The sequence below is a fragment of the Tasmannia lanceolata genome, unplaced genomic scaffold (genome assembly GCF_043159265.1).
Source record: "Tasmannia lanceolata isolate RefF3 unplaced genomic scaffold, GAP_Taslan_0.1 ptg000008l, whole genome shotgun sequence".
In the NCBI taxonomy this organism is placed as follows: Eukaryota; Viridiplantae; Streptophyta; class Magnoliopsida; order Canellales; family Winteraceae; genus Tasmannia; species Tasmannia lanceolata.
Window position 1 is genome coordinate 13,448,381 of NW_027518685.1, and position 26,668 is coordinate 13,475,048.

General features: G+C 39.6%; 2 protein-coding genes across 3 annotated transcripts; one reads left to right on the forward strand and one right to left on the reverse strand.

Moving 5' to 3' along the window:
• Positions 1–949: 949 nt before the first annotated feature.
• Positions 950–11,669, reverse strand: LOC143884433 (proteasome assembly chaperone-like protein). Of its 2 annotated transcripts, XM_077388004.1 has the most exons (8): positions 11,437–11,669; positions 7,823–7,870; positions 7,700–7,746; positions 6,688–6,754; positions 6,558–6,601; positions 5,867–5,924; positions 5,472–5,539; positions 950–1,233 (listed from the first exon to the last, which is right to left on the reverse strand). In XM_077388004.1, the coding sequence occupies exons 1-7, from the start codon at positions 11,494–11,496 to the stop codon at positions 5,489–5,491; spliced, it is 375 nt and encodes a 124-aa protein (XP_077244119.1). In that variant the 5' UTR covers positions 11,497–11,669; the 3' UTR covers positions 950–1,233; positions 5,472–5,488. The 2 variants fall into 2 exon arrangements, with proteins under 2 accessions (XP_077244119.1, XP_077244118.1); XM_077388003.1 differs by lacking the exon at positions 950–1,233 and having other exon boundaries at positions 5,287–5,539; positions 11,437–11,668.
• A 2,112-nt stretch (positions 11,670–13,781) lies between these two features.
• On the forward strand, positions 13,782–24,136 carry LOC143884434 (proline-rich receptor-like protein kinase PERK13). Its single transcript, XM_077388005.1, has 8 exons — positions 13,782–15,892; positions 15,971–16,447; positions 16,540–16,626; positions 16,718–16,788; positions 16,915–16,991; positions 17,147–17,294; positions 22,458–22,619; positions 23,407–24,136. Exons 1-8 carry the CDS (start codon positions 14,950–14,952, stop codon positions 23,722–23,724), a joined length of 2,283 nt encoding a protein of 760 aa, XP_077244120.1. The 5' UTR covers positions 13,782–14,949; the 3' UTR covers positions 23,725–24,136.
• Positions 24,137–26,668: the final 2,532 nt, after the last annotated feature.

Here is a 26,668-nt window from a genome sequence, read left to right on the forward strand (position 1 = left end):
TATAAAATGGTGTAAAATGGTAGGGCCCAACCTATATGGAGTTGCGGGTCCACTCATGGGTGTAAAATGGTGGGCTCCACCATATGCATGGGTCTTGGCAGAGATGGCGGGCCCTATCATATTAAAACACGAGGTGTAAAATGGTGAGCCCCACCAATTGGCCCCAAACAATGGATTTTTTTTTTTTCAGATTCCCATGGTAAATCATGATCATTGATAAAACACTTGATCAGGGGCTATGATTTAATGCAGAAACCGTATTTAAATTATCAAGACGCACAAAACTAAGGGTGGGTTTGAAATTTTGTAGTTATGTGTGTGTAGTAGATTGATCTGGGAGATTATTTTGTCATTTCAACTCAATCAACCTAATCCCTTGATCATGGGTTGATCAAAGGTGGGAATTTAACCTAAGAATTTATTGCTGATATCAGATGACATCACCTCATTGGTTAAAATATCAAATTATTTTTCATGCAAATTAGATTTAGGGGTTAACTTTGGAAATTCATGTAGTGACTCCTAATTGGGTATAATTGAGGGCAAATTCGTCATTAACATTGAGATAAAAATGACCCTTTGGGTCTGGGTCAGGTGTGTGATATAGGTGGCATAAAACCATGGATCATGCTGGCTTGGGGAGAAAGTCCCAAATGCTTTGAAAACTATGGACCACGCAAACTAGGGGAGACTGAATGGACGTGGAATGGAAATAGAATAATCAAAATGATGACGGCATTAATTGGGAAAGGATTTTATGGGTATTTTGAGAATTTTAAAAGGGAAAATTTGAGTCCAATAATCAGTTTTGGACCCATTATCGCTTCTCAAAATAAGAAACAAACATGGCCTAAGATTGGAAGACTAGTTTGGGTCATAGGTGGGACCCAAAAGTACATCCAAGAAAAAATCTTTGATCCTATCCGAACAATCAAAGGGCCCCATCATGGAAGAGCTAAGTATTTGACCAAAAATATGTTACATCATGGCTTACATATGGACTGTTACACATAAAGGTAGACATTATCCATGTTCGATCGGTGAAAATCCATCCTTTAGCAAATCATGGCTTATAATGTGATTTGCCGCGAAAAGTGGGCAACTTTTAACGCTTTTTGAGGTCAAATCACGTTATAAGCGGGGCGCATGCATAATGCAGAGGGAGTGAAAATATCATCGCCCTCTTGCATTCATTGACTGTATCACCAGTTATCCACCACCACCAAATCTCCACTGCACTTTCGAAATGTCCATAAATCAGATAGAATGCACAACCACCTTTGACTGGATTGAATAAAAAATGGTCATGCAAAAAAGTGTACATGGATGTAACAACAGATAAAACTGTCAATGTTGGTTAAAGAATACTTACAGGGCAATTCAAACAACGTACTATATCACTATTTGCCCAGATGATAGATTAGAAGAGAGGAATGAGAGGGACATAATATTGGGCAAGTTTTAGGCCATCTGTTGGCATCCATGGAATATTCATGGGCCCAATTGTGTGTGTATCTGTGTGTGGTGGTGGTGGTGGTGGTGGCGGTGGTGTGTGTGTGTGTGGTGGGGGGTGATGAATAATGAAACATGAGGAGAAGTATAGCCTGTAGCCATGGATTGCTAAACCATTGTACAAGCTGTTTGAGGGTTCGAATCCCTCTTTCCCCATTCCCTCCGATCACTTGAGATTTATCTTTCGAATTCGAAAAAATATCAAGCCATTTATAGAATCTACAAGATCTACTTTCCGTGTATGGATTTTTGACTGGTAACATCTGCAGAACCTGAAGCGCCCCCTTGTTTCAAAGAAAGGAGGACGGGTTATTCATATTTCATTTGATGGTCAGAGGCGAATTGAAAGCTAAGAAGTGGTAATTCTAAAGATCCCCCACAAAGACAAAGGCAACTCAAAGTAGCCCAGAGTTATATAACGGGGAGGATGTAGATTCAGCAAATGATTACTCTTTTTCAGGTGCAGATGAGGCTTATGGGGAAGAAGTAGGTCAACTAAATGGTATTCCCATAGAAATTGGGGTTATAGATATTTCAGTTCAAGGGTGGTAGTATCGGATCCGTAGTAGGCTTTCTCATTCCAAAAAGCGAAAAATACTACAATCGAAAAGGCCAAAAGAAGGATTCGTTATAAAAAGAAAGGAATTATCCATAAATAGAAATATACGTCCTATAAATCGAAATTCAAAGATACGTCTAGCTGCTGCCCACTGTTCCCAACAAAGGCTCCCCTTGCGGCCCATCTAGTGTTTCAATTTCTTGGGGGGAATGGGGGGCATTGAGCGGATGGGAGTTGAGATGGATCAAAAATTCCTAAAAACTAGTGAAAATGAAATAAATATTTAGAATTGGTTTTATGTTTTCCTCGTTTTGGGGAGCATGTCATGCTCTCCGCACTCCCACCCTCTCAAATCTCTCGATCTCCCGCCCATCACTCACAACTGATCCACAAATCAGCCATGACCTTCCAAAGGAAGAGCCATCTCTTACGTGGGCCATAACCCTAGAATCTGAATAATTGGACAAGCCAGATAATCGTACCCGTGGCCTAGAAACGGACAGTGGAAAAGGGGGCAAAAAGAGGGGAACAAGCCGCATTCAATGGCCAAAAGCCCATCGAATCTCGGCTAGGGTAATTTGATAGGTGCAATCTTCTTCTTTTTTGAATAGTAACAGAATTCATTAAAAGAAGACTGAGAAGGTCCCCCTTCAGAACAAAGACACACATACAATCCAATAGAGGTTCTTACACCCCACCCATATTCAGTTAGGGCAGTAGGAAATCAAAAAGCTCTAAAACTTGCATAGAAACTCCATCTTTTGCCAATTTATCTGCCATTGCATTAGCAGATCTTCTCACATGTTGATATAAAACCGAAAGCCCTTCTGAACGATCTTTTATCTCATCAAAGTAATGTAGAAATCTCCACGGAGGATTCAGAGATCCCCTGAGCCATCTTATAACATTAAGCGAATCTCCCTCTACAATGCAACTGCCTAAATGTTCCCTTTCTATGGTCAAAAAGCCTTGGTGAACTGCTCTGACCTCTGCTTCATTCGAATCTGCTATTCCAATTGGACCAGAGAAAGCTTTAACAACCTCACCGGCACAGTCTCTCAGGACACCACCGATCCCAGCAGGGCCAGGATTACCTAAACTGGAGCCATCGAAGTTCAACTTTACTAGCCCCTCAGGGGGAGGGCTCCAGACCTGAGAAGTAACAGTAATATTCTCTTTACTATTGCATACGATTCTCCATCCTTCCCACAGATCGAAAGCCGAAATAAATTGAAAAAGCGGAAGAGCCCGAGTCCAAGAGATAGTTAATGAGATGACCTTGATGAATAGAAAATAAGAGGATTTAGCTTTCCCTTCAAATACTCTATTATTCCTTTCAATCCATAGCACCCACAGTATGGCCAACAATGAAAGCCACCATAAGGTTTTTCCTTTTTTTCTCCATGGATTACATGGCCATCCTTCAAATCATTCTTTAAGAGAGGAAGGGAAAACCCAGTTCATTCCAAATCTGTCTAAAATCCTTCCCCATACCTCACAAGCTACTTTGCAGTGGATGAAGATATGATCTACCGACTCCCCTAATGCAAGACACAAAGCACAATGATCGATAATCAACATATTCCTTTTTCTCAGAAAATCCACCGTTTGGATCTTATTGTCTATTGCGGTCCAGCCAAAGAAACAAACTCTTGGAGGTGCCTTTATTTTCCACACCCTTTCCGCCATAGGACTTTTCTCGAAAGGAATCAAGCTATTATAAAAAGACTTGACTGAAAAGCAACCTGAAGAATCGAACACCCAAAGTCGTTTATCCACTCCTGACAAGCTGATGTAATTCTGTTCAAGGACCTGGAATAGATTAAGCACCGAAGGCATTTCTCTATCAAAGAAATTCCTCCTGAAAAGAGGTTTCCATATAACTTTTCCATCTATTCTCTCATAACAATCTTTCACTAATGCTGATTCATCCTTAGCAACTGAAAATAGATCAGGGAACGGATTTTTCAAGGGGGCGGCCGAACACCAATGCATGGTCCAAAAAGAAATCCTTTCTCCAGAGTACACTATATCTAACACCTTGATCAAAACTAGAATTTTGACATAGAATATCCCTCCAAATTGTCACTCCTGGTTTGCTCAATCTATTTAAAGAAATCCAGTTACCTGGAGCAACGCCATATTTCCCTGATATCACTTTAGCCCAGAGTCTCTCTTTCTCCTCACCGTACCTCCACAGCCATTTACCCATTAAGGCATAATTAACTTGTTTGATCCATCTAATACCGAGACCTCCTCCTTGAACTGGTTTGCAAATATTTTCCCAACTTACTAGAGCCATAGACCTCTTCTGCTCAGATCCCCCCCACAGAAATCTTCTCTGAATCTGTTCAATGCGCTTAGCTACATACACAGGACATTTAAATAAAGATAACTGGTAAATGGGGATATTGGACAAAACGGCCTTAATCAAGGTTAATCTTCTTCCTTTTGAGACCAGATTCCTCTTCCATGTATCAAGTCTTCTTTCAATTCTTTCCACAATGGGATCCCAAGCACTTTTGTGAGGACGACCCATCCCCAAAGGCAGACCCAAATAAGAAGAAGGCAGACTTTCTAGAGGACAACCCATTATATTTGCTAGTCTAGAGGCTTCTGCCGCATCGATATTCATAGCATACAATCTGGATTTTGAGAAGTTGGATCTGAGACCTGTTACTATTTCATAACAGCGAAGAATCGCCTTAAGATTGACAATCTTTGAGACCTGGGGGGAACTAAAGAGTAAAGTATCGTCCGCAAATTGTAAATGTGACACCTCAATCCCATTCTGGCTGCATTTTACTCCTGAGATGAGACCCTCCGAACGTCCTTTCATCATCAGCACACTTAAAGCTTCAGCTACTATCACAAAGAGGAAGGGAGATAGAGGATCCCCTTGGCGAAGGCCTCGTGAGGATTTGAAAAAACCTTTTGGAGAGCCATTAATACGAATGGAAAACCAGGCCGAAGATAAACAACATCTAATCCAACCCCGCCACTTTTCCCCAAAACCCATCTGTCCAAGGAAATAATCTAAACTGAGCCAATCCACTCTATCATCACTTCGAATCCACTTCGAATCCAAGATATAGCCTTCAGTTGGACTGCCTAGATCAACGAGCTTTTGCTCTCTCTCTCTCTCTCTCTCTCTCTCTCTCTCTCTCTCTCTCTCTCTCTCTCTCTCTCTCATACAATTAACTACAAGCAAATAGTTGTGTATTGTGAAAACACAGACACCAATCTTATATTTCAAATGGTTAATATTTGAAGCTTGCCAACACGAATAGTTAAAGACAGTGGAATGAAAATTTGCAAGCCGATCAATTACAGAGTCAATGAAAAAAGATGACGGAGAACTTATCAGTATACATAAAATGAGCTAGAATGAACTAAATACCTTACGAGCTGGGAATATTACCATAGGCGATTCTCAATCACAGAAGAAACAACACCTTTCAATGTTTCCTGCAACAAAACATGCCCATGATCATGAATATTTTTTTATTTAGGAATGATGCTATGTTATGCGCTTAAATGAAACACACAATTGGGTCTATCCACACGATTCTCAATCACCAGACCAGTCGTTTGATGAGGCAAAAGCCTAAAAATTGCACTGATTGGACAATCCTAATCAACAAATTGGTCTCCTAGAACTGAAAGGTTAAACAAAACTGAGAAAGTGTACACATTCGAGTCCCCGGATTAGTCTCATAGAGGTGCATCTCATAGTATCATTAGCCTTTTATCAAGAAAAACTTGGGACAGTAATATTATAGCTTTAAAAAATACCAGAGAATGGTCCTTCAGACCAAGAGAGAGCACCAAGGGCCTTGAAGAGCGACTACTACTGCAAACACAAAATAAAACATGGGATATTAGAATCTAGTCTTCTAAGGTTCCTCAACAATTAGCAAAAGATAAAGAAATTGAAAACAAAGAAACAGTAATATGAGATATCAGATATATTTCTACTTTAGAGGGACTTAACATAAGAATCCAGTGCAATAGTTCATGCCAATTTCGTTGCAAGGCATGGGAATATCTCATACAATTTAAAAATGTCAACGGTTCCTTGTAAATCTAAGTAACCTAGGAAGAGTTGTCTAGTGTACTATGGTCATTTAATTAAATCCATTCTCCGCATTGGATGGGAAGGGTTAATTAAAGGCTGGATATTTCAAAGATCTGAAACATAATAGGTGTAAAGATTTGTCAGATCAGACGGGAAAGTCTGACTGTTGGATCATCTGGGATTAGATGATAGCTAGTTTGGTTACTAGCTAGATTAGGTAAGTAGTTTAGATTAAGTTTATCTTTTCCTAGTCTTATCTTTATCTTGTTTATCTTTATCTCCTTATGTTTATCTGTAAATGCTTATTTAAGCATCTTTTACTCATTAATGAAATATCATCATAGATTAGAGAAAATCTGAATTTTTACAATAGGCTTCATTTACGTGAAGCAACAGACAAAAGCATACCTTATATGTTCGATCAGCTGCCGTGCACATGATTCTAGCATTGGCTGTAAGTATCATGGTTTTAGAGGTATCAAATCTTTCACCCCACAAAAAAGAACATATTTACATTGGCTGATATATGGTCCCTTACCTCGTCCCGTTTACCAAATATTACAGAGACTCTGAATGTTGGTTCGATGGATACTCCTTCCTCCTTCCTATCACATAAAAGAGTTACGCTAACATTTACTTGACAAAATAACATAATAACACTTCAAGAACATTCAACTAATGGATGTTAAAACAGAAAGCAGCGGCGACTTTTCAGTTTGTGATCCACCTAGCTAAGATTTATTCTTTTTGCAAGAAATTAGTTTTGAATATCTCTTTCTACTGTACATATATAGGGTTCTTATATGATGGATGCACATACTTCTCCAATGACAAATATATGCGGGTAACAGTAGGGCGACTTGCTTAATGATCTAAACCATTTCTCCATTAGGATGTGCTATGGATGCCTCCCATAGGATGATTTTAACCCTCCAATTTCTGGTCGTGAATGCAGAAAATTGCTTCTTAAGGGCCGCAAATTTCAGGGGTATAATCATCCAGTAGCAGTGGATGTGCGATGGATCCCTCCCATCGAATGATTTCAACCCTCCAATTTCTGGTCATGAATGCAGAACATTGTTTCTTAACGGCCACAAATTGCAGGGGTACAATCATCAAATAGCAGTGAATTTTGATACATTGCCCATCCATAGATAACATATAAATGATTTGGATCATCGTACAAGTGGTCCTCACTTGCATGAATTTCAATCAAAACAATAGGCATTCATACACAGTATAAATGACGTAGAACATAGATAAGTGTGATAATCCACCTTCCAGAATCATATAAATTCAAATCACAGGATTATTACTTAATTACCGCAAGACGGTATGGAACACAATAAACGAACGAAAAAAAAGACTAATTTAATAAAAAAAGATATATCATAGGTAAAATGAAAAGGACCGCAAACCATATGACTCAATCAAGAGGAAACCCTCATGAGAGGCACTGAAACTGGTGACACAAATTTGGAATTTGGCCAAATGAAAGTTCATGAAAAAAAAAGCTAATTCTGACATGCTAAATTAGAAAAGATGCAAACCTGGCATGCAGTATTGTTCCCATACTTCCTATCTGGGTTACCATAACCTGCATGGTTAACTAATCAGTAGAGAACATCTTCTAGAACGTAACTATCCAAAATCATCAAGAAGACAAAACTCACGAGAAAATGATCGTCATAGCTGCATATCACTATGTTGGTTTTGTTTCCCTGTGCAAAGGGCAAGCATCCGAATGGGAGTAAATAACATAAATAAAAAATGGAAGTTGAAGTTTGATGCGTAGATACAAATTACACCATCATCAACATTGGATATGGTCTGTCTCCAAGATAGCAGAAATGAGAATTAGGCAGATCAACATTTAAATGGGCATTGTATAAAAGCAGCTGAACCAACTTGCAAACAACCCCGAGACAAGGGCATTAAAGTCAATTTGATGAAATTGCAAACATTAGGAAAGCAACTTCATAACATTATCAAACAATTGTTACTTGAAGTATGGTCAGTGACACACTACAAGAATGTCACTAACGATTGGGTTTAAATATATTTTTTAATGGCAAAAGATGATATTGAGAAAAATGAGTGGAAAAACCACAAGCGAACTGGTCAGTACGAGCGAGCTAATGAAGGAGAGAAAATACAAATAATAGAAGATCCCCCTCAATCAAACTCCATTAGATCATCTTTGGAGATGTTCAGAACTTCAGATTCTTCCTCAGGTTTTCCCCGTTATAACATTCCGTATTCTAGTGTACATTGATTCATGTAAATAACAAGGTTAACAGAATTACCCTGGAAATGCAAAAAGGAGAAAGATGATAGGAAAAGATTTAGGCTTCAAGAACGACAATAGGTATGTACGGATCACAAATCAAGTTTAGCACTATTCCTTCAATCAATGGCAGGTGATTTGATTCATCTCACTAATCACTCAACAAGGCATCACTTGAAAGCCCCTACTCATTCAGACCACAAAATCTCCAAAGAACTGATATCTAATAATCATGCACCACATGTTTCAAAAAAAATAAAAAAAATAAATAATGCACCACAAATATTCAATGCACTCGGGCTTCTAAGAAAAACAGTCTGGAAATACCACCGCCGTTGGCTGCGAGCTCTTTACCTTCAAGATGCTAACTTAGCTGGCTCTTCCAGTAAGTGATGTCTACATATAAATTCCTTAGTGATTGTAATATGTTACCAAAGAAAGAGACAACACAATGAGATAAACTTTAGCATAATTCGCAGAGTTGAGTATTTACCATTCTATGCAGGCCTTCTAGGAGAGGTCATTTGGCTTAGCCTCTTCTACCAAACATGTGCTCCATGTTAGTAATAAAACACCCCTATCTCTCGATGATACAAAACTACTCCCTTTGCATTTCATCCAGATTGTCATTAAAACTCAGGCATATTAGAAGTCGCGTAATTTGGTACAAGCTCATCACCGGGCACATGGTTCATCTTCCTTACCTCTCTACATTATTCCATATTGCCTTTGAAGCATCTGATGTTTCTGTATCCCTCAACTTTGAAAAAATGGGTTTCTTTTTCATTAGGCGTGTAAGCCATGCAATTCAAAAAATCTAAACCTAACTCTCTTTTTTTCTTTTGAAATGATCTAAACCCAATTCATATATCATGTTAGTTCCCATTTTTTTCAAAAAAGGGCTTCTCCCATGGCCATGGGCCTTTACTCCTTTGTACATGTAAGCCATGAGTTTTTTTTATTTTTTTATATTTTGACAAAGGGACTTCCTCTGGGAAGGCAAATTGGAAGGCAAAAACTCAAGCATTTGGTGAATTGGGAGATGGTTTGTCTCCCAAGACTAGAAGGTGGTCTTCGGATTGGAAATATGGCCAAGAAGAGCAAAGCCATTATGGGAAAGTGGCTATGACGCATTGATGAAGAGAATGAAGCTTTGTGTAGGAAGACCAATTGCAGCAAATATGGAGAGTCCAGGGAGGGATGGGAGGTGCATACAATAGGTATAAGCCGAGGCTCGGGAGCATGGAAATCTATCTTTTCATTGTCTGCTACTCTGCTTGCTTCAATCAAGTGATCAGATTTAAGGTGGAAGATGGGAAGAGAATGGGGCTCTGGAGTGACATTTGGCTAGGGGTCTGTCCTTTATCCTATGCTTTCCCTTGTTTGTATAGGATTTCAGCAAACAAAATTGCTAGTGTTTTTTAGTGTTATAAAAGGGTGGGGGGTGGTGTTTCTTTCAATAGAAATCTTAGAGGTCATGATGCAAATTGTTTTATTAACTTGTCATGATGTCGATTATTTTAATGTTTCATATCACGGGCTAAAGAATATCGGCTGATTTGGTCCCATGATCAGAGGCCTCTTCCCAGTCAGGTCGCTTTTCAGGTTTCTGGGCCGCCCCTCAGCTTCTCCCTTCCCTTGGCTCAAGGTTTGGAATTCCCTAGTGCCAACTAGGATTCAAGATTTTATTTGGACTCTAGTATTGAATAAAATCAATACAGTGGACAATGGACAAACTCAAGAGGCGCAATATCCCGCTGGCAAACCAGTGCATCCTTGGCTCTATGGAGGAAGAATCTATCAACTACATTTCCATCCGTTGCAAAAACGCTCACTTCATATAGTCTCTAGTGTACGATTGGTTTGGCATACATTCAGTGAGTAGCATCCGAATCCATTAAGAAATTGTTGTTAAGCTGGAACAAGATAGCTCTTGGATCTTTCAGAAGAATACTGTGGCATCTTATCCCCTTTGCGGTAATGTGGGAGATTTGGATGGAAAGGAATGCCCAGATTTTTTAGGATAAGTTATCTTCTTCCCATATGCTAGCTTGGAAGATTAGATTTAGCGTGAGAGAGTGGGCTCAGCAACACAAAGACTTTTGGGGCTACCCTAAGTATTGCATCTTAAGGAATTGGAAAACAATTATGCCAGGGTCTAGTCCAAAAGAGAAGAGGTTAGTGATTTGGAGAACCCCCCCCCCCCTAAATGTTTTCAAGCTCAACATCGATGGTTGGTCCCTTGGCAACCACGGCAAAGTGGGAATTGGAAGGGTATTTAGAGATGGTAATGGTACCCTCATCTACGTCTTCTCTAGTCCGGACAGAATAATGGGTTCAACTGAAGCTGAGGTTCGCGCTCTTCACTTCGGCATGAGCATATTTAGGGATCAATAGAAGGTGAGCTGGAGGTAGAAGGGGATTATTCTAACGTCATTTCTAGGGTTCAAGGCACGAGCAATGATCCATAGAGATTAGCTAAGTTTTTAGATGAGATTAGTGCTATGATTAATGACAAGTTCCTTTCTTTTGTTCATGTTCTTGGGGATTGGTTGACCAAGTTCGTGGCTTTGAGGGACTGAGTTTTTCTGGGCCCTCTCTACCAAGGATCTAGTGAGTAGTGAATCTATACTCTTTCTTCTTTTTTGAATAAATTGTAAAAAAAAAAAAAAAGGCATGTAAATGTAAACCATGTAATTCCGAAAATCTAGACCTACGTCCTCCAAACCATTTACACTTTGCAAATATTTAGATATAGGGTTCTCATACAACTATTAAAAGAATATCACTTGTAGAAATTTGCAATGTTGGTTCCTAAAAATACAGTAAATGGGTTGTGTGTAAGAAAGATTTTCAATGAATTTAAATTGATTATATGCACAGAAAAAAAAACCCCAAAAGCCAACTTGGGATAGACTTCAAACAAGAGAGAGAGTTCACTGATTATATCATACAAAATTTCAAATGATGAATATAAGAAGGTGAGGGGAAAAGAAATACCTTGATATCCAAAGAGAGCTTGCTATGGGGAACAGGAAAACGAGGCGTAAGACGATCCATAGGTAGCTTAATGGTTTCAGAGAGATGCAGTAGAGATCATAAAACCTAAAAGAACAAGAGAAAGCTCCAGAGAGATGAATGATCCAAGCCTTCTGATATATCAGGCCTTTGTTTAGGGTCCCACCAAGAGTAGCCATGGAAAAATTATTCCATGAAATATCTGTGGGGCCAACTGCACGAGATGGGCTGGAAATGAATTAGAGGGAGAGGATTCAGTAGGTAAGAGCATAGAAAATCCCTTACAACTAGTGAAAAGAAAATACCTATTTGGAAGAAAAAAAAATTGTTTTCCTTCATTTTTCATTGTGGCCGAACACGTCTCAAGGGCAAGGCTACCAACAGACCCAATTTAGATCAGACCCACCTATCTCTTGCTCACAATACGTTTCAAATTCAATCCCTCATCGTTGGATCCTTTTCTGAGTGTTTTGGGATCCTACTTTCTAAGCATGGGCCACGATCTATTTCGAATTGGGCAGCCCATCGGACTGTCCTAGGTCCTACCTATAGTGTACAATGCACCTTTAGCTAAGCAAGCGGCAAGTCCTACCACGCCTTTATATCTTAGTATAACTATAATACATTCGTTTACCTATATGTAAGAAAGTAAAAGCCTCCCACGCTTTTTTCAAGCAACAATACGAGTTGTCCATTCACGGTCTGATCCTTTCAACCCATTAGACCGTCCAGGTCCATTGACACCCCTAGTTTGCGTGTTTAGGATGCAAGGTTGAGATACAAAAGCCTCGACACATTAAAAATAACTTGCCTTGTCGAGGTTTGGAAAGCAGTCACTTCTGTAAGACGAAGAGTTAAAATTAAAATTGGTGACTGAGCTGACTACTAAAATCAATGAATTATGAACCAACATGAAAGATAATCAATTCTACACCCGATTTAAACTTTTGACTTTCACATCTTCAGCTCCTTTAAGACCCTGTTTGATTTAGATTTTGGGTCCAAAACTGATTAAGAGGCTCAAAATTAAACGCAACTTTGATTCCAAAGTCCAATAATCAGTTTTTGACTCAAATTCTCGGAATCCAAAACTAATAGAGCCTAAACATAATTTCGAGTCCAATAATCAGTTTTGGTCTCAAAATAATTTATCAAAATCCAAGACAAACGGGTCCTTAATATGTTTCAGCCTCTACTTTAAATTCACCAATTTTAAGTTCCGAGGATTGTAAAATCTTGGATTTTGCAAGCTAAATCTTGGATGTTACAATCCTGAAAATGTACAATCCAGATTTTAGCCTGTAAAATCAATGATTTTACAATCCTGGATTATAAAATCCATGTTTCCAAACAGCTCTGAATTTACAACCAGAGACGGTACAAGAGCAACCCAAACTAGCAAACATATGTGAACCCTGACAAATTGGGTACATATGGAAGTTGCGAACTGCGAACTTTGAACTAAAACCCGAGATTTCATATGGTGTAAGGCCTTACAACAATACGGTATGGGTACCGCCCTTGATATTTGATCCAACAACAGCTCACTTTTTTTAGGAGCTGCTGTTGGATCAAATGTCAAGGGTGGTACTTCCACCGTACAAAGGCCTTATTGTTGTAAGGCCTTACACCATATAACTTATCCTAAAACCCAAACCCAAACCTAATTTAACTATAAACCCAACATAGATCGAGTTCCTCGTGTTAAACGGGCACACATGAACTAGAAGATACAAAGTTACATGCTATTAGGCAGAAGAACAAGTGGGGCCCTGCATATTTGATGATCCAAAGTTTCAAACTGTTCTTCTACTGGGCCTAATTATGGATTGATCATGGCGTATGAGTATCTCCCATCGGATGATATTAAGGTATCCATTTACAAAAGAGAAAAGAAAATATATAAATCCATATTCAGTGATAAGATATCCTCAAATTGAAGGGTTAGGATCATTTGGAGGATGAGATTTTTTGGGGCATGGCCAATCCCATCCATAATAACATTTAATTTGATGAATCTTATGAAAGTAATTTTCTCTCTGATGTGGTATGGATAGAACGTTAGTTGTACATTCCATCATGTGTTCAGTGATCTAGACCGTCCATCTAACTGGCTCATCATGGATATATCACATCATACAAGGGGGAATTGCCATACACGTGGACGGTGGAGATGGAACGTAGGAGGATTTTATCGAGTAACCGAATTAAACCAACCAAATGACAGGGAGAAAACAGTCATTTCATATCTTAGAAAAAGCGCGGTTGCCATACTTCAACGGTATGATCATTTTAAGTAACAGCTGCGCAGATAACCGTGAAACATACTAACTTACGCCGAGCGCGCGTAGATGCGCTCTCTCTTACTCCATTGCGGAAGAAAAAAAATTCAACACCGAAAGTTGCGCACCCAGCGCAATTTAGCCTTTCTGTATGTACAGAATTAAGCAATCGTTTGAACGGTAAGCCGAGATTTAAGGGGTTGTTAAAAAAGGACAAAGAATTGGTTTGTTTTCCGACAATGGGAAGCTAGAAATGGGAGAATTTCTAGGGTTTTGTAGTAATCCGTGAGAGATCTTGAGGTTTGGATAGATTGCAAAAATCCTTTGTTGTACGGTGTTAATGATGATGCAGAAAGGTGAAGATCCGTGCAATGTAGCTCAATTTACATGGATTTTGGGTATGGTTTTCCGATTTTTGGGTTAGGGTTTCCTTTTTTTCTCTCATAATTTGTGTAGAAACTCGGAAAGATTGCATTTTTTGGGGTAAATCTAGGGTTTCTCAAGCACTGCAGAAGAAAATAGTAGAACAAAGAGGTCGGTTATGGTTTTTTATATCTAGGGTTTGGTTTCCCTGTTCTTTTATTTTATTTTATTCCTCTTGTAGAAAATTTAGAAGAATTGTGGTTTTTTGGAATCTAGGTTTTTATTCGTGCAATGTACCTCAATTTACAGAACACAAATTTCCATTGTTTGCATTTCTTATTTTATTTCTAGGGTTAGGTTTTCCTTTTCTTGTTTCTTGATCTTTGTAGAGGAAGCAAGAGTGGTTGCAGTTTTCAGAGTCGAGGATTTATTATCCTCGCAATTTAGTTCCTTCTGAAGAGAAAAAATCCCCCTCCTTTGACATTTTACTTGAGAAATCCTGTTCTTGTTTGTTGATCTTGGTACACAAATTACAAAGATTGCAGTTTGTGAGATTATAATGTTTCTTATCCTGAGAATTTAGCCAAATCTACCGAGAATAGGTTCTCCTTATTGGACATTTCACAAGGGAAAAGAAACAAACAGGTTCAGGTGTGTATGGTTTCCTGTATTGTCTTGGGTTTTTGTCTCTTGGTCTTCTTTGAAGGATTGCATTTTCCTATAACGCCGCCTTTCTTTTCTGCTTGTTGAATTTTGGGAGCCCTGCTTAGAACATATTAGGTCTAGGATGATTAAAGAAACTAGAGATAATATCATAAAAATTGAATACTAGGAAAAAGAAACAGATAGAATGTCAGATTCAGCTCCATCACCAGATTCCTCTTCTCCATCGAAGAATGGAACTACTGATGGATCTCCTCCTCCTAGTCCTGTAGAACAAACCTCACCTCCCCCAGAATCAGAATCGCAATCTTCCCCCCCGCCGAACTCTCCGCCCGCGTCGCCATCCCCACCCTCTGGCTCAACTACGCCTGATTCTCCCCCACCGGCATCACTTCCAAGTAACCCTCCACCAAGTAACTCTTCTTCTCTGTCACCGCCTCCGCCACATTCAGTTTCATCACCACCTTCACCACCATCTCCATCAGCCTCACCACCTCAAGCCTCTACTTCTCCTCCTGCTCCTTCTCAGTTTTCTCCTCCATCTAACTCTTCCCATTCGTCTGAAAATTCTCCACCTGCTCTTCCTGTCTCTCCTCCATCTAACTCTTCCCATTCGTCTGAAAAATCTCCTCCTCCAGATGTTTCCGTGCCAGCTCCTACTGCTTCTCAAATTCCACCTTCCCCATCAACCTCCGATACCCCAGAACCATCGCCACCAGCGGAGATAATCTCCCCACCGGCATCTGAAACCCCACCGGATGCCACCCCATCTCCTCCGTTGCCTGGTTCTCCTCCAGAAAGTCCAACTCCTAATCCCACTTCCCCTACTCAGGCCACACCTCCGACTACATCCAAGTCCACTCCCCCAGCTTCTCGAACATCAAATCGTGTCCCACAGTTAAGCCCTCCTTCCACACGTACCAGTTCTGATTCTTCTAGCTCTACATCATCTAAAAGCTCATCAAGTTCAAATAGTGATAGCGGATCTGTCATCGGCGTAACAGTAGCTGTGGTAATAGTCATTGCAGTGATTGCCTTTGTTCTGGTGATCTTGAGGAAGAAGAAGAAACGGGAAGATGGTTTAGTTGATCACTATAGACCCCCACCTAGTACCTTCTCTGTGAAATCAGGTAAAGAACCTCCTTTTCAGATTATTTGGTAATCGATTTTGTTCATTTATGATTCTTATTCTTATCTTACTGTTCTAGAGGGCCATTACTACAGACAGTCAAACACCATAGGAAATTCTGGCCGCTCAGATTCATACTATGCAACAATACCGCCACAGTTTCCCTCCACAATTGGAAATGGATATGGAAGCAACAGAGGGCATGCGCATTATTCTGGAACTCCAGAGAATGGTGCAATAGGGAATTCAAAGTCCTGTTTCACCTATGAAGAGCTAATGGATATAACAGATGGATTTTCTCTGCAAAAGGTTATCGGTGAGGGCGGCTTTGGAAGCGTGTACAAGGGTCAGCTACCGGATGGGAGAGAAGTGGCAGTGAAACAGCTCAAGGCAGGTAGTGGGCAAGGAGAGCGGGAATTCAGAGCAGAAGTTGAGATTATTAGCCGTGTTCACCATCGTCATCTTGTCTCTTTGGTGGGATATTGCATAGCCGAGCATCATAGATTGCTTGTCTATGAATTTGTTCCAAATAATACTCTTGAGCATCATCTACATGGTAATTTGATTCTTAAAGAATACTAATTTTATCTTACCCGATCAAATATATTATACCCAGGCTTCTATTCTGGCTTGCTGTGTACTGTTTAGGCAAAGGAATACCGGTGATGGATTGGTCAAAAAGAGTCAAAATTGCTATTGGTGCTGCTCGTGGATTGGCATATCTGCATGAAGACTGTATGTAACATTTTACACATCTTCATTATCTTTACTTCAGAACTTATGTAATCTGATTCCACTTTGTCCATTTGTACTTGTTTATTTCCAGGTCATCCTCGAATTATCCATAGGGACATCAAGTCAGCTAACATTCTTTTGGATAACTCCTTTGAAGCACAGGCATGGATATACTGGTTACCTTTTAGTTTTGAAAATTTTCTCTTGTACTTGGGCGTTGAGTTTTCAATTCTTCTCTTGAAATATCAAATTAAAAAATTTAACCCGAATCTACTTGTCATATTATAGGTTGCGGATTTTGGGCTCGCAAAACTATCGAATGATACTCACACCCATGTGTCAACTCGTGTTATGGGGACGTTTGGGTATGTTGCTGACCTTTATCAGGATTACTGCTGAAGCTCTATCCCAAAGAGGGCCTTCCATAGTTTTCTGTTTTCCCCTCTGGTTCTTTATGCTAACATAAAACAAATCTATGTTCATAAAGAGTGTTCTTCTGATGTTCAATGTTAGCCTTCAGGTACATGGCACCGGAGTATGCATCAAGTGGCAAGTTGACTGATAGATCTGATGTGTTCTCATTTGGAGTTGTGCTTCTGGAGCTTGTGACAGGGCACAGACCTGTTGATCCATCTCAACCTTTGGGTGATGAGAGTTTAGTTGAATGGGTAAGTCCCGAACCAGGGAAATCCATTTCCTCTGTCATTTTGAGTTATTTACTTTGGTGCTTCAGTTCTTCCTAGAAAATTCACATAATTTGTCATAAACATTGAGCCTGTTATCCTCAATAAGAATCTTGAATACAGGAATTCTAAGTTTATGTTTATATCCAATAAATGCAGTTGGGTTACGTGTGCATCCAATGGGTTGCCCTTGGGTTACTTTGGTGCTTTAGTTCTTCCTAGAAAATTCACATAATTTCTCATAAACATTGAGCCTGTTATCCTCGATAAGAATCTTGAATACAGGAATTCTAAGTTTATGTTTATATCCAATAAACACAGTTGGGTTACGTGTGCATCCAATGGGTTGCCCTTGGACTTCAGTTTGGCATTCATCTCTCTCTCTCTCCCTCTCTCTCTACGCACACACATATATGTAGAGAGAGAGAACTCCCTCAACTTGCACACTCTTCTCCTAATTAAAACCCCAACATGTGGCCCTCTTGTGGTTAAACCCCTAACTTTTGAAATTTCTCACTTAAAGCCTGTAAATCAAGATGCTATAAAAGAAAATAATGACGAGAGAAGAGAGGAAGAAAGGGACAAGATTTTACGGGGATGAACATTTTTATTGCTCATAAGTGATATGCATCACAAATAACAAAAATACCACATATTGTTAGGGTTTTAGCTATTCATGTCACGTATGTTGCATGAGTACAATTATGAGTGTCGGAATAGGGGTGGCAACGGGGCGATGCAGAGCTCGATGTTGCATTCCTCGTCCCCGTCCCCGCTTCGGGGATGGGGCTCCCCTCCTTCCCGCGGAGGGAAAATCTAATCCCCGCCCCGCTCGCTATGGAGGTGTTTAATGGATTTTTTAATTAGAAAATTCTATTAAAAATGCATTTGAGAAAGATAATAGGGAAAATTTAGGAATACCAAAAAAAATTTCTATGGTAAGTGCGGCTACCCAAATTAAAAGCGGCAAACCCAAATTTAATAGCGGAAAATTCAATTTTGTACGGGTACTACGGGGCGGGGCTAGAACAATCCCCATGCCCACGCCACGTCCCCGCTCTGGCGAATTTTTTTCAATCCCTACCTCTACCCCCGTCCTCGCTTAATTCGTGGAATCCGCGCCCCGTTTGGGGCAGGGCGGGGTGGATCCCCTTTTTCGCGGGTTAAATTGCCACCCCTTTGTTGGAATCTTAACTAGTAATGATTGTCAGATTTGGCTAACCTAAAAAAAAAAAAAGGATTTGTGGATTCGCCAATATATTTTAAGTAATTATAATTTTATTTATTTTACATGCTAATAGTTATAATAGATAATATATTGGGAATTTTAGTGAGTTTAGTAAATATAATGTTTTGTTTCCATAAAAAAAAACTTACTATTAAAGTATATAAAATTCGAAATCAGTGATAATTGTAAAGTTTTTGTAGTAGTATTTAGAAAATAATAGATAAAACGCAAACCCAAATTTAATAGCGGAAAATTCAATTTTGTACGGGTACTACGGGGCGGGGCCAGAACAATCCCCATGCCCACGCCACGTCCCCGCTCTGGCGAATTTTTTTCAATCCCTGTCTCTACCCCCGTCCTCGCTTAATTCGTGAAATCCGCGCCCGTTTGGGGCAGGGCGGGGTGGATCCCCTTTTTCGCGGGTTAAATTGCCACCCCTTTGTCGGAATCTTAACTAGTAATGATTGTCAGATTCGGTTAACCTAAAAAAAAAAAGGATTCGTGGATTTGCCAATATATTTTAATTAATTATAATTTTATTTATTTTACATGCTAATGGTTATAATAGGTAATATATTGGGAATTTTAGTGAGTTTAGTAAATATAATGTTTTGTTTCCACAAAAAAAAACTTACTATTAAAGTATATAAAATTCGAAATCAGTGATAATTGTAAAGTTTTTGTAGTAGTATTTAGAAAATAATAGATAAAAATGATCAAGAAATGTCACAGTGTATCCTAAATTATTGGAATCTGACACGTGTGCGACATGGGTATGTCGCCGATTCAAAAGAATTCATGTAACATAGCATGTCACTATTTACGCACAGTTAACACACTACATTCCAGCACCCCACCTCAAGCTCAACTATAGATGTTGATCATATCCAGCTTGTGAAGAATATCTCGAAGCCTTTTGGATGCCACTGCCTTGGTGAGAACATTTTCCAATTGATGTTCAGATATGACATACAAAGGATGGTGATAACCTTTCCCTCTACATTCTTTCTTATCAAATGACAACTTCCTCTATATGCTTGGTCTGTTAATTGAATACTAGATTGGGTAATATAAATTGTCACTTGATTGTCATATAACAATTTCATATGCATATTCACTCTCACTCCCACATCTTTAAGAAATATTGTTATTCATGTGAGCTCACAAGTAGCGTGCGCTATTCCTCTATACTTAGCCTCGGCACTCAACCTAGTGACAAGTGTTTGCTTCTTCCATGTAACCACATTGCCTCCAACAAATGTGCAATATCCACTAGTGGATCTACGAGCACCAACAGAATCAGTCCAATCAGCATCAGAGACCCCTCTACATCCAAGTGACCATAGTTAAAAAAAAGACAGACTCCTTTCTTAGGGACCCCTTTAAGATAGATGAGAATCATGTAGATAACTTCAAGGTGAGTTGAACAGGGAGAGCACACAAACTGATTGACTGCGCTTACTGCATCTGCGATATCTGGGAGAGTAATTGCAAGTTAAATCAGTTTGCCAAACAACCTACGATACATGGTCTTGGGTTTCCCCAGCTAAACTCATAGACTCAGTGGAATCTTGGTCTTTGGTTCCATCATGGAGAAAAGGGAAGATTCTATGGAATATTTCCCTTTTGGCAAGAATATGGGTTTTGTGAAAGAAAGAAATTCACCAGTATTTGAAGGATATTCAAAGAGATCGGTTTTTCTGTACAATAAGGTGATAGTTTCCACAATATTATGGGCCAAAACCCTACCATGCTTTAGGTTTGCGATGGCCTATAACTTATGGTATGGATGGAAAGAGGTATGGTATAGTACAGTACAGGTAAACAGGGTGTCTCAATACTGGGAGCAGGGGTGGAGGCACATATAGCATGAGGGGGGCCATGGCCCCCCCAATGACTTGCAAAATCCCTTTTATGTTTCATGGCATGTACATGCATGCTTGTTTAGTTTAATGGCCATGCCCCCCCCCCAATGACCAATGGAGGCCATTGTAAATTAGTCTGGCCCCTCCAAGTGTAAATTCCTGGCTCCGCCCCTGACTGGGAGCCTTCTCCTTTTGATGGGTCTAGCATGGGAAACCAGGGCGATCTAGAATTGGGGGTGTACTTAAAGATGAGTACGGGTCAGTAAAATTGGCATTTACGGGACCCATAGGGGTGGCAGATTCAAATGAGGCTGAAATGCGGGCTGTTTATCAAGGGATAAAGCTTCTTGAAAATGAAGATTTGAACCAATTTGTTGTATAAGGGGACTCCCTCAACATGATACGATAGTTAAGAGGTTCCCAATCTCATCCGTGGAGGTTTGCTTCTTTAGTTGATGAGATTCAAGGCATAGTAGGGGAGGCTACTATATCCTTCAATCATGTCAGGAGATCGGCAAATGGAGAAGTTGACAGACTAGCTAGAGAAGGGATATCGAAAGAGAGTTTGGAATTGTTTGACTTCCTCCTTTGCTTCCCTTTCTTTTCTTTTCTCCCTCTTCGGGGGAGGTTTTTTTATTGTTCTGTTCCTTCGCTTGTTCCCTGGTTGCTTGTATAGACCTTCTCGGTCTTTGCTTTCTTTTAATGAAATTCTTACCATTCAAAAAAGAAAAGAAAAGAATACTTACTATTAAAATAGATATAATTCATAATATGTGATAATTCTAAATTTGTTGTAGTAGTACTTAGAATAAAAGTGATCTAGAAATGTCATTGTGAATACTAAAGTATTGCAATGCCACACGTGCCCGACACGTGTACGCCACTGATTCAGAAGAATCCATGTAACATATCATGTCACTATTTATGCACACAGATAACACTATATTCTAACACTCTCCCCCAAGCTTGAATATAGATGTCGATCGTATCTAGCTTGTAAAGAATATCTCGAAACCTTTTGCATGGCACTGCCTTGTTGAGAATATTTTCCAATTGATTTTTAGATATGACATATAAATGTGACTCAGGTTTAGGTCGATTGCATTCTCCTCTGATTATCTTAGGCTATAGAGATCTCCTTGTCATGTAAATTTCTCTAGTTCTCTTACAATCTTCTTCTTTTCTTCCAGTTAGCAACTTGACTTGATTTTCTAGTTGGCACAACTGCCTTTGCTAGTTCTCTTACGATCTTATTTTCTTCTTTCTCGAGTATGACTAGCAGTGGAGTATTTAAGAGAGATCAAACTCAAAACACCCTGAATTTCATAACCTACCATTCCTCCGGGTAGTTTATGTGTGTTTTACTTCTGATGCTGGTGGGAGACCACTGTTAGATATCTATTACCATTAACTAGAGACTGAAAATATTGTGTAAGGATATGTTAGCTGGTTCATCAGTTTACTTGGTTTGTGTTCAGGTTTGCAATTCCTAAGTATCTTATGGAGTTGGTTCTCTAGGGGTATGCTTCTATAATTCATCTTTTACTTTGCTTAGATTTGCTAGTCTGATTCCCTTAATTTTGGTTTGCTCAGGTTAACTAATTAGGTTCACTTCATTTCATTAGATTTATACTGTTCTTTGATTTGAAAAGGTAGGGATCATTCAGATGCCTTTAAACTCTCTTCCTTTTTAATTCGAATTAAAATGTTTATGTATGTATGTATATGTATATGTGGAACAATCTAACTGAACCAAAAGTTTCCCACATGAGTTCGTAATTCAACCATTTTGCTTAATTACCGTGAAGCATTTTGTGATCTGGTTCGCAAATTGATATCACAATAGCAGTTTAGGTAACATCATTTGCACAACCTTTTCTTCCGACCTTAGTTCCTGTTTTAGTAGGAAAGAACTTAAAATTATGATCTTTTACAGGAGATTAAGTCATTTTAAATGTTCTTACTTGATCAAGAAATTTTATTCAAAACCGTCTGAGCAGGTTCTTGGGCTGGCGGACATCTCCTTATTTTCTAATTTTCTCTGAGCTTCTGCAGGCACGGCCACTTTTGATCCGTGGTATTGAAACTGGAGAGATTGAAGAAATAGCAGACCCAAGGCTTGAAAATAATTATGTGGCAAGCGAGATGTTTAGAATGATTGAAGCAGCTGCTGCATGTGTTCGTCATTCAGCTCCAAAACGACCTCGCATGGTGCAGGTAATGAGAGGAAATAGCTATTTCTGGTTAAACAACAAATTAAAAGAAAATACTATTTGAATGGTCACTTGTGCACACAAAACACACCGATGTTTCCTTTTATAGTTGTACTTTCTAGCCTTGAGTTTGTGACTTGGTACGAAGGAAAGATTGTGCGTTTGCATATTAAGATTACCCAATGGTGAGGGAAGGTGGTACGGGGGACAACTGAGTGAGGAGATGGTAAGAAAAGGCTGAAAAAAAAGGAAAGAAGAAACTCCACATAAAATACGATTTATTGTTCCCCTGTTTTTAGCAACTTCTCACCTTCTCTTGACCCATGCCCTCTCAAGTGTCTGCTCGCACCCTCTCCACCAATCTCTGACCCTTAATTAAACTAATATTCCATGGAAAAAAATTCATGGTTGCTAAACATGTCCTTTGTATCTTAAAACAACACTGACACGAATACATGTCTGATGTACACTAGCTTCGTGGAATACTCCTATCATGTAAAAACTTATATTTTCCATCTAACATGCCCAAATAACTATTCTATGGTGCCGGCCTGGGTTCCTAGCTAAATTCTGGGTTAAAAAAACACCCCAAATAACTTTATACCTCTCTTAGAGTTAAAGGTAAGAGAGGTACAGAGCACCGTCTGTCTTCTATCATACAAAAACCTCCTTACCTTTTCTTGGAAGGCCAGAAGTCTACCCCTTCTTCCTTTTTCAACAAAGCCAAGTAGTTGTCCTCTGTTTGGATGCTATCCTTAAGAATGAGCAATTCATATTTCCTCCTCCATCAGGTGCTAAGAGCATTGGACACTGAAGGAGATATGTCTGATCTCAGCAATGGCGTGAAATTTGGCCAGAGCACCGTCTTTGAATCTGGCCAGCACAATGCAGAAATTCACAAATTTCGAAGGATGGCGTTTGGTAACGACAGTGCCGATTACAGCACCACAGGGGAGTATGATCTGAAGAGCTCAGGGTACAGTGGGGAGTACCAACAAAGTGAAGCACCCCATAAACCATTGAATTCTTCATGGAAGGGTGGTGGGCCCACTTCAAGCGAGTACAGCAGTGAGCCAGAAACTCGTGCAATCAACAGCCGCCGGTATTAACTCAAGGTGACCTTATCAGAATTCCCATATTGTAGACTCTTATTCAGATTATCTGACCCAGCACTCCTTTGAGAGGTTATGACTGAACAGATAGTGTACATTATAGCCCTCCAGCTACCTAACTTTCTGGGAGTTCCTTATATGGGTGAAGGTTGGAATGCCTAAAAAAATGGCATCTGGATTAATGGAGGAGGAAATATAGATTCCAGTTGATGAGAGTTGATTGAAATATAATGTATGCATTCTTTTGTGAAATTCTTTGTAATCTACTGTATTTTTTTCTTCCTTTTGTTCACGGGAGCTGAGTCTGAGGATATTTGATTTCTGCCCAAGGCATTTATTCATAAGTCATTTGTTACTGTTTATTTTAAATACATTGAAGCAAGGAAAATCATTATTGTTTTAGAAACAACGGGAAGTTTGTTTTGTATGAAGCTCATAATCCTCCTCATCTTGGATGGCTAGTGTAAGATTATCAAAATTCTATGGGCGTTGGTAGGCTTCAGGTTTATTTCCCCTTACCATGGTTTTTGGCCGTTGAGAAGTCGAAATTTTGTTTGAGGTATTTGGGCATTGATTTTCTGTCCAGATTTTTCACGGTGGGCCCCTAAGGCCCCAATTTTGGATTGAAGTCATGGATTTTTTTCACTTCCATTGAATTTCTGTTGTCCACACAATATCAGTTGTCAGGTTTTTGTGAGACTCTGTCAATTTTTCTCTCTTTTTCCAATCACATCTCTATACCTCAACTTGTCCATCCTTGCTGTTTCCTTCTTGGTCACTGCTACATATATGGTGTTGATCACTTGTCATGTCTAGGTCACACGGAGAGTAGAACAGAACAGAAACTAACATGTCAACAACTCTTTCATCACAGGTGCATCATCCCATTATTATCTGCACCCATTTGATAATCTAGGTAATGTCCTTATCACAAGCTCATATTGGTGATAGCTATGGGCTATGGCACCTGGAAACTTGGCATGAATGTGGCTCTTGGAGTCAAGAATAAGTTAATGTTTTGTCGATGGATCTCTTCCAAAACCATCTACTCTAATATCTGAAGTTAGAGGATGGGAGAGATGTAACCTCATGGTCATGTCATGCATATATAACAGTCTCGTACGAGACCTTGCGGACAGTGTCATCAATGCAAAGATTGCACTAGACCTTTGGTTGGATCTTGAGGATCAGTTTTCTCGAGGAAATGGACAAATTTTTTATGTAAATAGACATCCCATTGCAACCTTGGATCAAGAACGGATGTCTCTAGCTGCTTATTTTTCTTCTTTCAAGTTGTTATGGGATGAGCTGAGCTCATACTCTAAATACCCAATTGTATTTGTGGGTCATTCAAACAGCTACAAGAGTACCGACAAGCTGAAAAATCTATAACTTTCTCATGGGTTTGGACGAGTCTTTCAGGACCCTCCGTACTCAAATTCTTGCCATGGAACCTTTGCCCAATGTTGGGAAAGTCTCTACCCTCTTGTTCTCCAAGAAGAAAAACACAAAGGACTATGGTTGTAACAAGTAACAACTAGTTTCTTCTGAAGCTGCAACCCTTGACGCTAATGGATCGAACAATGGCAAAAAGTTGTTCACTTGAAGGTGAGACGCTATTGCGATCATTGCAGAAAGGAGGGCACACCTGAGAGACCTGTTGCGACATTCATGGGTACTCCAAAGGACATCCAAAACACTCTTCCAACGACAAATTCAACTGTCTACAACAAGGAAATAGTCATGCCCACAATGTGAGCTTCCTCTTTGCTATTAATGAATCTCAAAATGCTTCACCGTCTGGAGGAACACTGATGCGGGGGCGGATAACGGGTGTTTGGGCAAATTCAAGAATCAAGAGAATGGGATGTCGGGAGGTCTCTTGGGGATGTTAAAGAACTAGATAAGACTCTTTGTTTTTTACCAAGAAAAGGATTCTTATGACTTTTCTTGAAGATTTGATTTTGGGATCAAGAAGGTGTAAAAGTGGGTGGCGTTTTAGAACTAATAAGTGAGTGTTTTGAATGGGTGTAATCAACTGGGAATAAAGAGGGTGTCAAGGGGTTCTTGCTTTTGGGTTTTACAATAGAGGGAATAGGAAATATGGGACTGGTTTAAGTGTGATTGGGTTAAGGGATGGATAGAATTGTTGGGTGGTTAAAACAAGATTCAAGATTCGGTTAGAGGTGGCTGAAAGTCAAGAAATTCATTAAACTTTAAAGGGGGATGCTGGTGGTTATTTTGGGTAGTATTGGGGCCGAGGAGTATAGCTCTCGGGTAGATGATTTGGATGGGTACAAAAAATGAATAATGGGTGGAGTTGGGGCTGAGTAAGTGGGAAAAAAGGTAGGATGGAAGGTGGCCGAAATAGTTGCTGGAAAAGATGGCAGGGATAAAAGGCTGGTTTCGGCTTGGAGGAGGCTGAAATAGTTGATCTTGGTCGTCGGATTGGTGATCCGAGGGTTCCGGACCGATCTTGACCGTTGATCTTCGCAATCCCAAGGGATGCACCTGCAACAAACACCTACCTTTCCACCTATCACTCTGAGCCAATATAAGCAACTTTTCTCAATGCTCATCACTTTACACCTCATCAAACCCTTTTGATGTCACCTGCTGCTAACCATCAAAACAAATAATGGTTTCTCGGTCTTCTTCTGCATGGGCTGAATATCGCTCCATGGCAACCACCGCTTGTGAATTGATGTCTTAAAATAGGGGTTGAGCTTTTGCTGAAAATGAATTTGAATCAACTCGAACCCGACCTGATTTTAAGGTAAAAGCTCAACCCAAACTCCCAAAAATTTACTCTAGTTGCATCCCTAGCCTAAAGCCTTATTCTTCAGATTTTGGCATCCTTCATCCACAGCCAATCAAGTGGCCTTGCAAATTTCAACAAATCCAATGTTTTACAAAAGAATGAAAAGCATAGAAATCGATT

Excerpts from the sequence above, each read along its gene's own strand:
- LOC143884434 (XM_077388005.1), top strand. The coding sequence starts at position 14,950 with ATGTCAGATTCAGCTCCATCACCAGATTCCTCTTCTCCATCGAAGAAT. Across the intron at positions 16,992-17,146 it reads CGTGTTATGGGGACGTTTGG|GTACATGGCACCGGAGTATG; the intron begins GTATGTTGCTGA and ends GTTAGCCTTCAG. Across the intron at positions 17,295-22,457 it reads ATGAGAGTTTAGTTGAATGG|GCACGGCCACTTTTGATCCG; the intron begins GTAAGTCCCGAA and ends GAGCTTCTGCAG.
- LOC143884433 (XM_077388004.1), bottom strand. The coding sequence starts at position 11,496 with ATGGATCGTCTTACGCCTCGTTTTCCTGTTCCCCATAGCAAGCTCTCT. Across the intron at positions 6,755-7,699 it reads GGAACAATACTGCATGCCAG|GAAGGAGGAAGGAGTATCCA; the intron begins GTTTGCATCTTT and ends TTTATGTGATAG. Across the intron at positions 5,540-5,866 it reads GTCTGAAGGACCATTCTCTG|GAAACATTGAAAGGTGTTGT; the intron begins GTATTTTTTAAA and ends GTTTTGTTGCAG.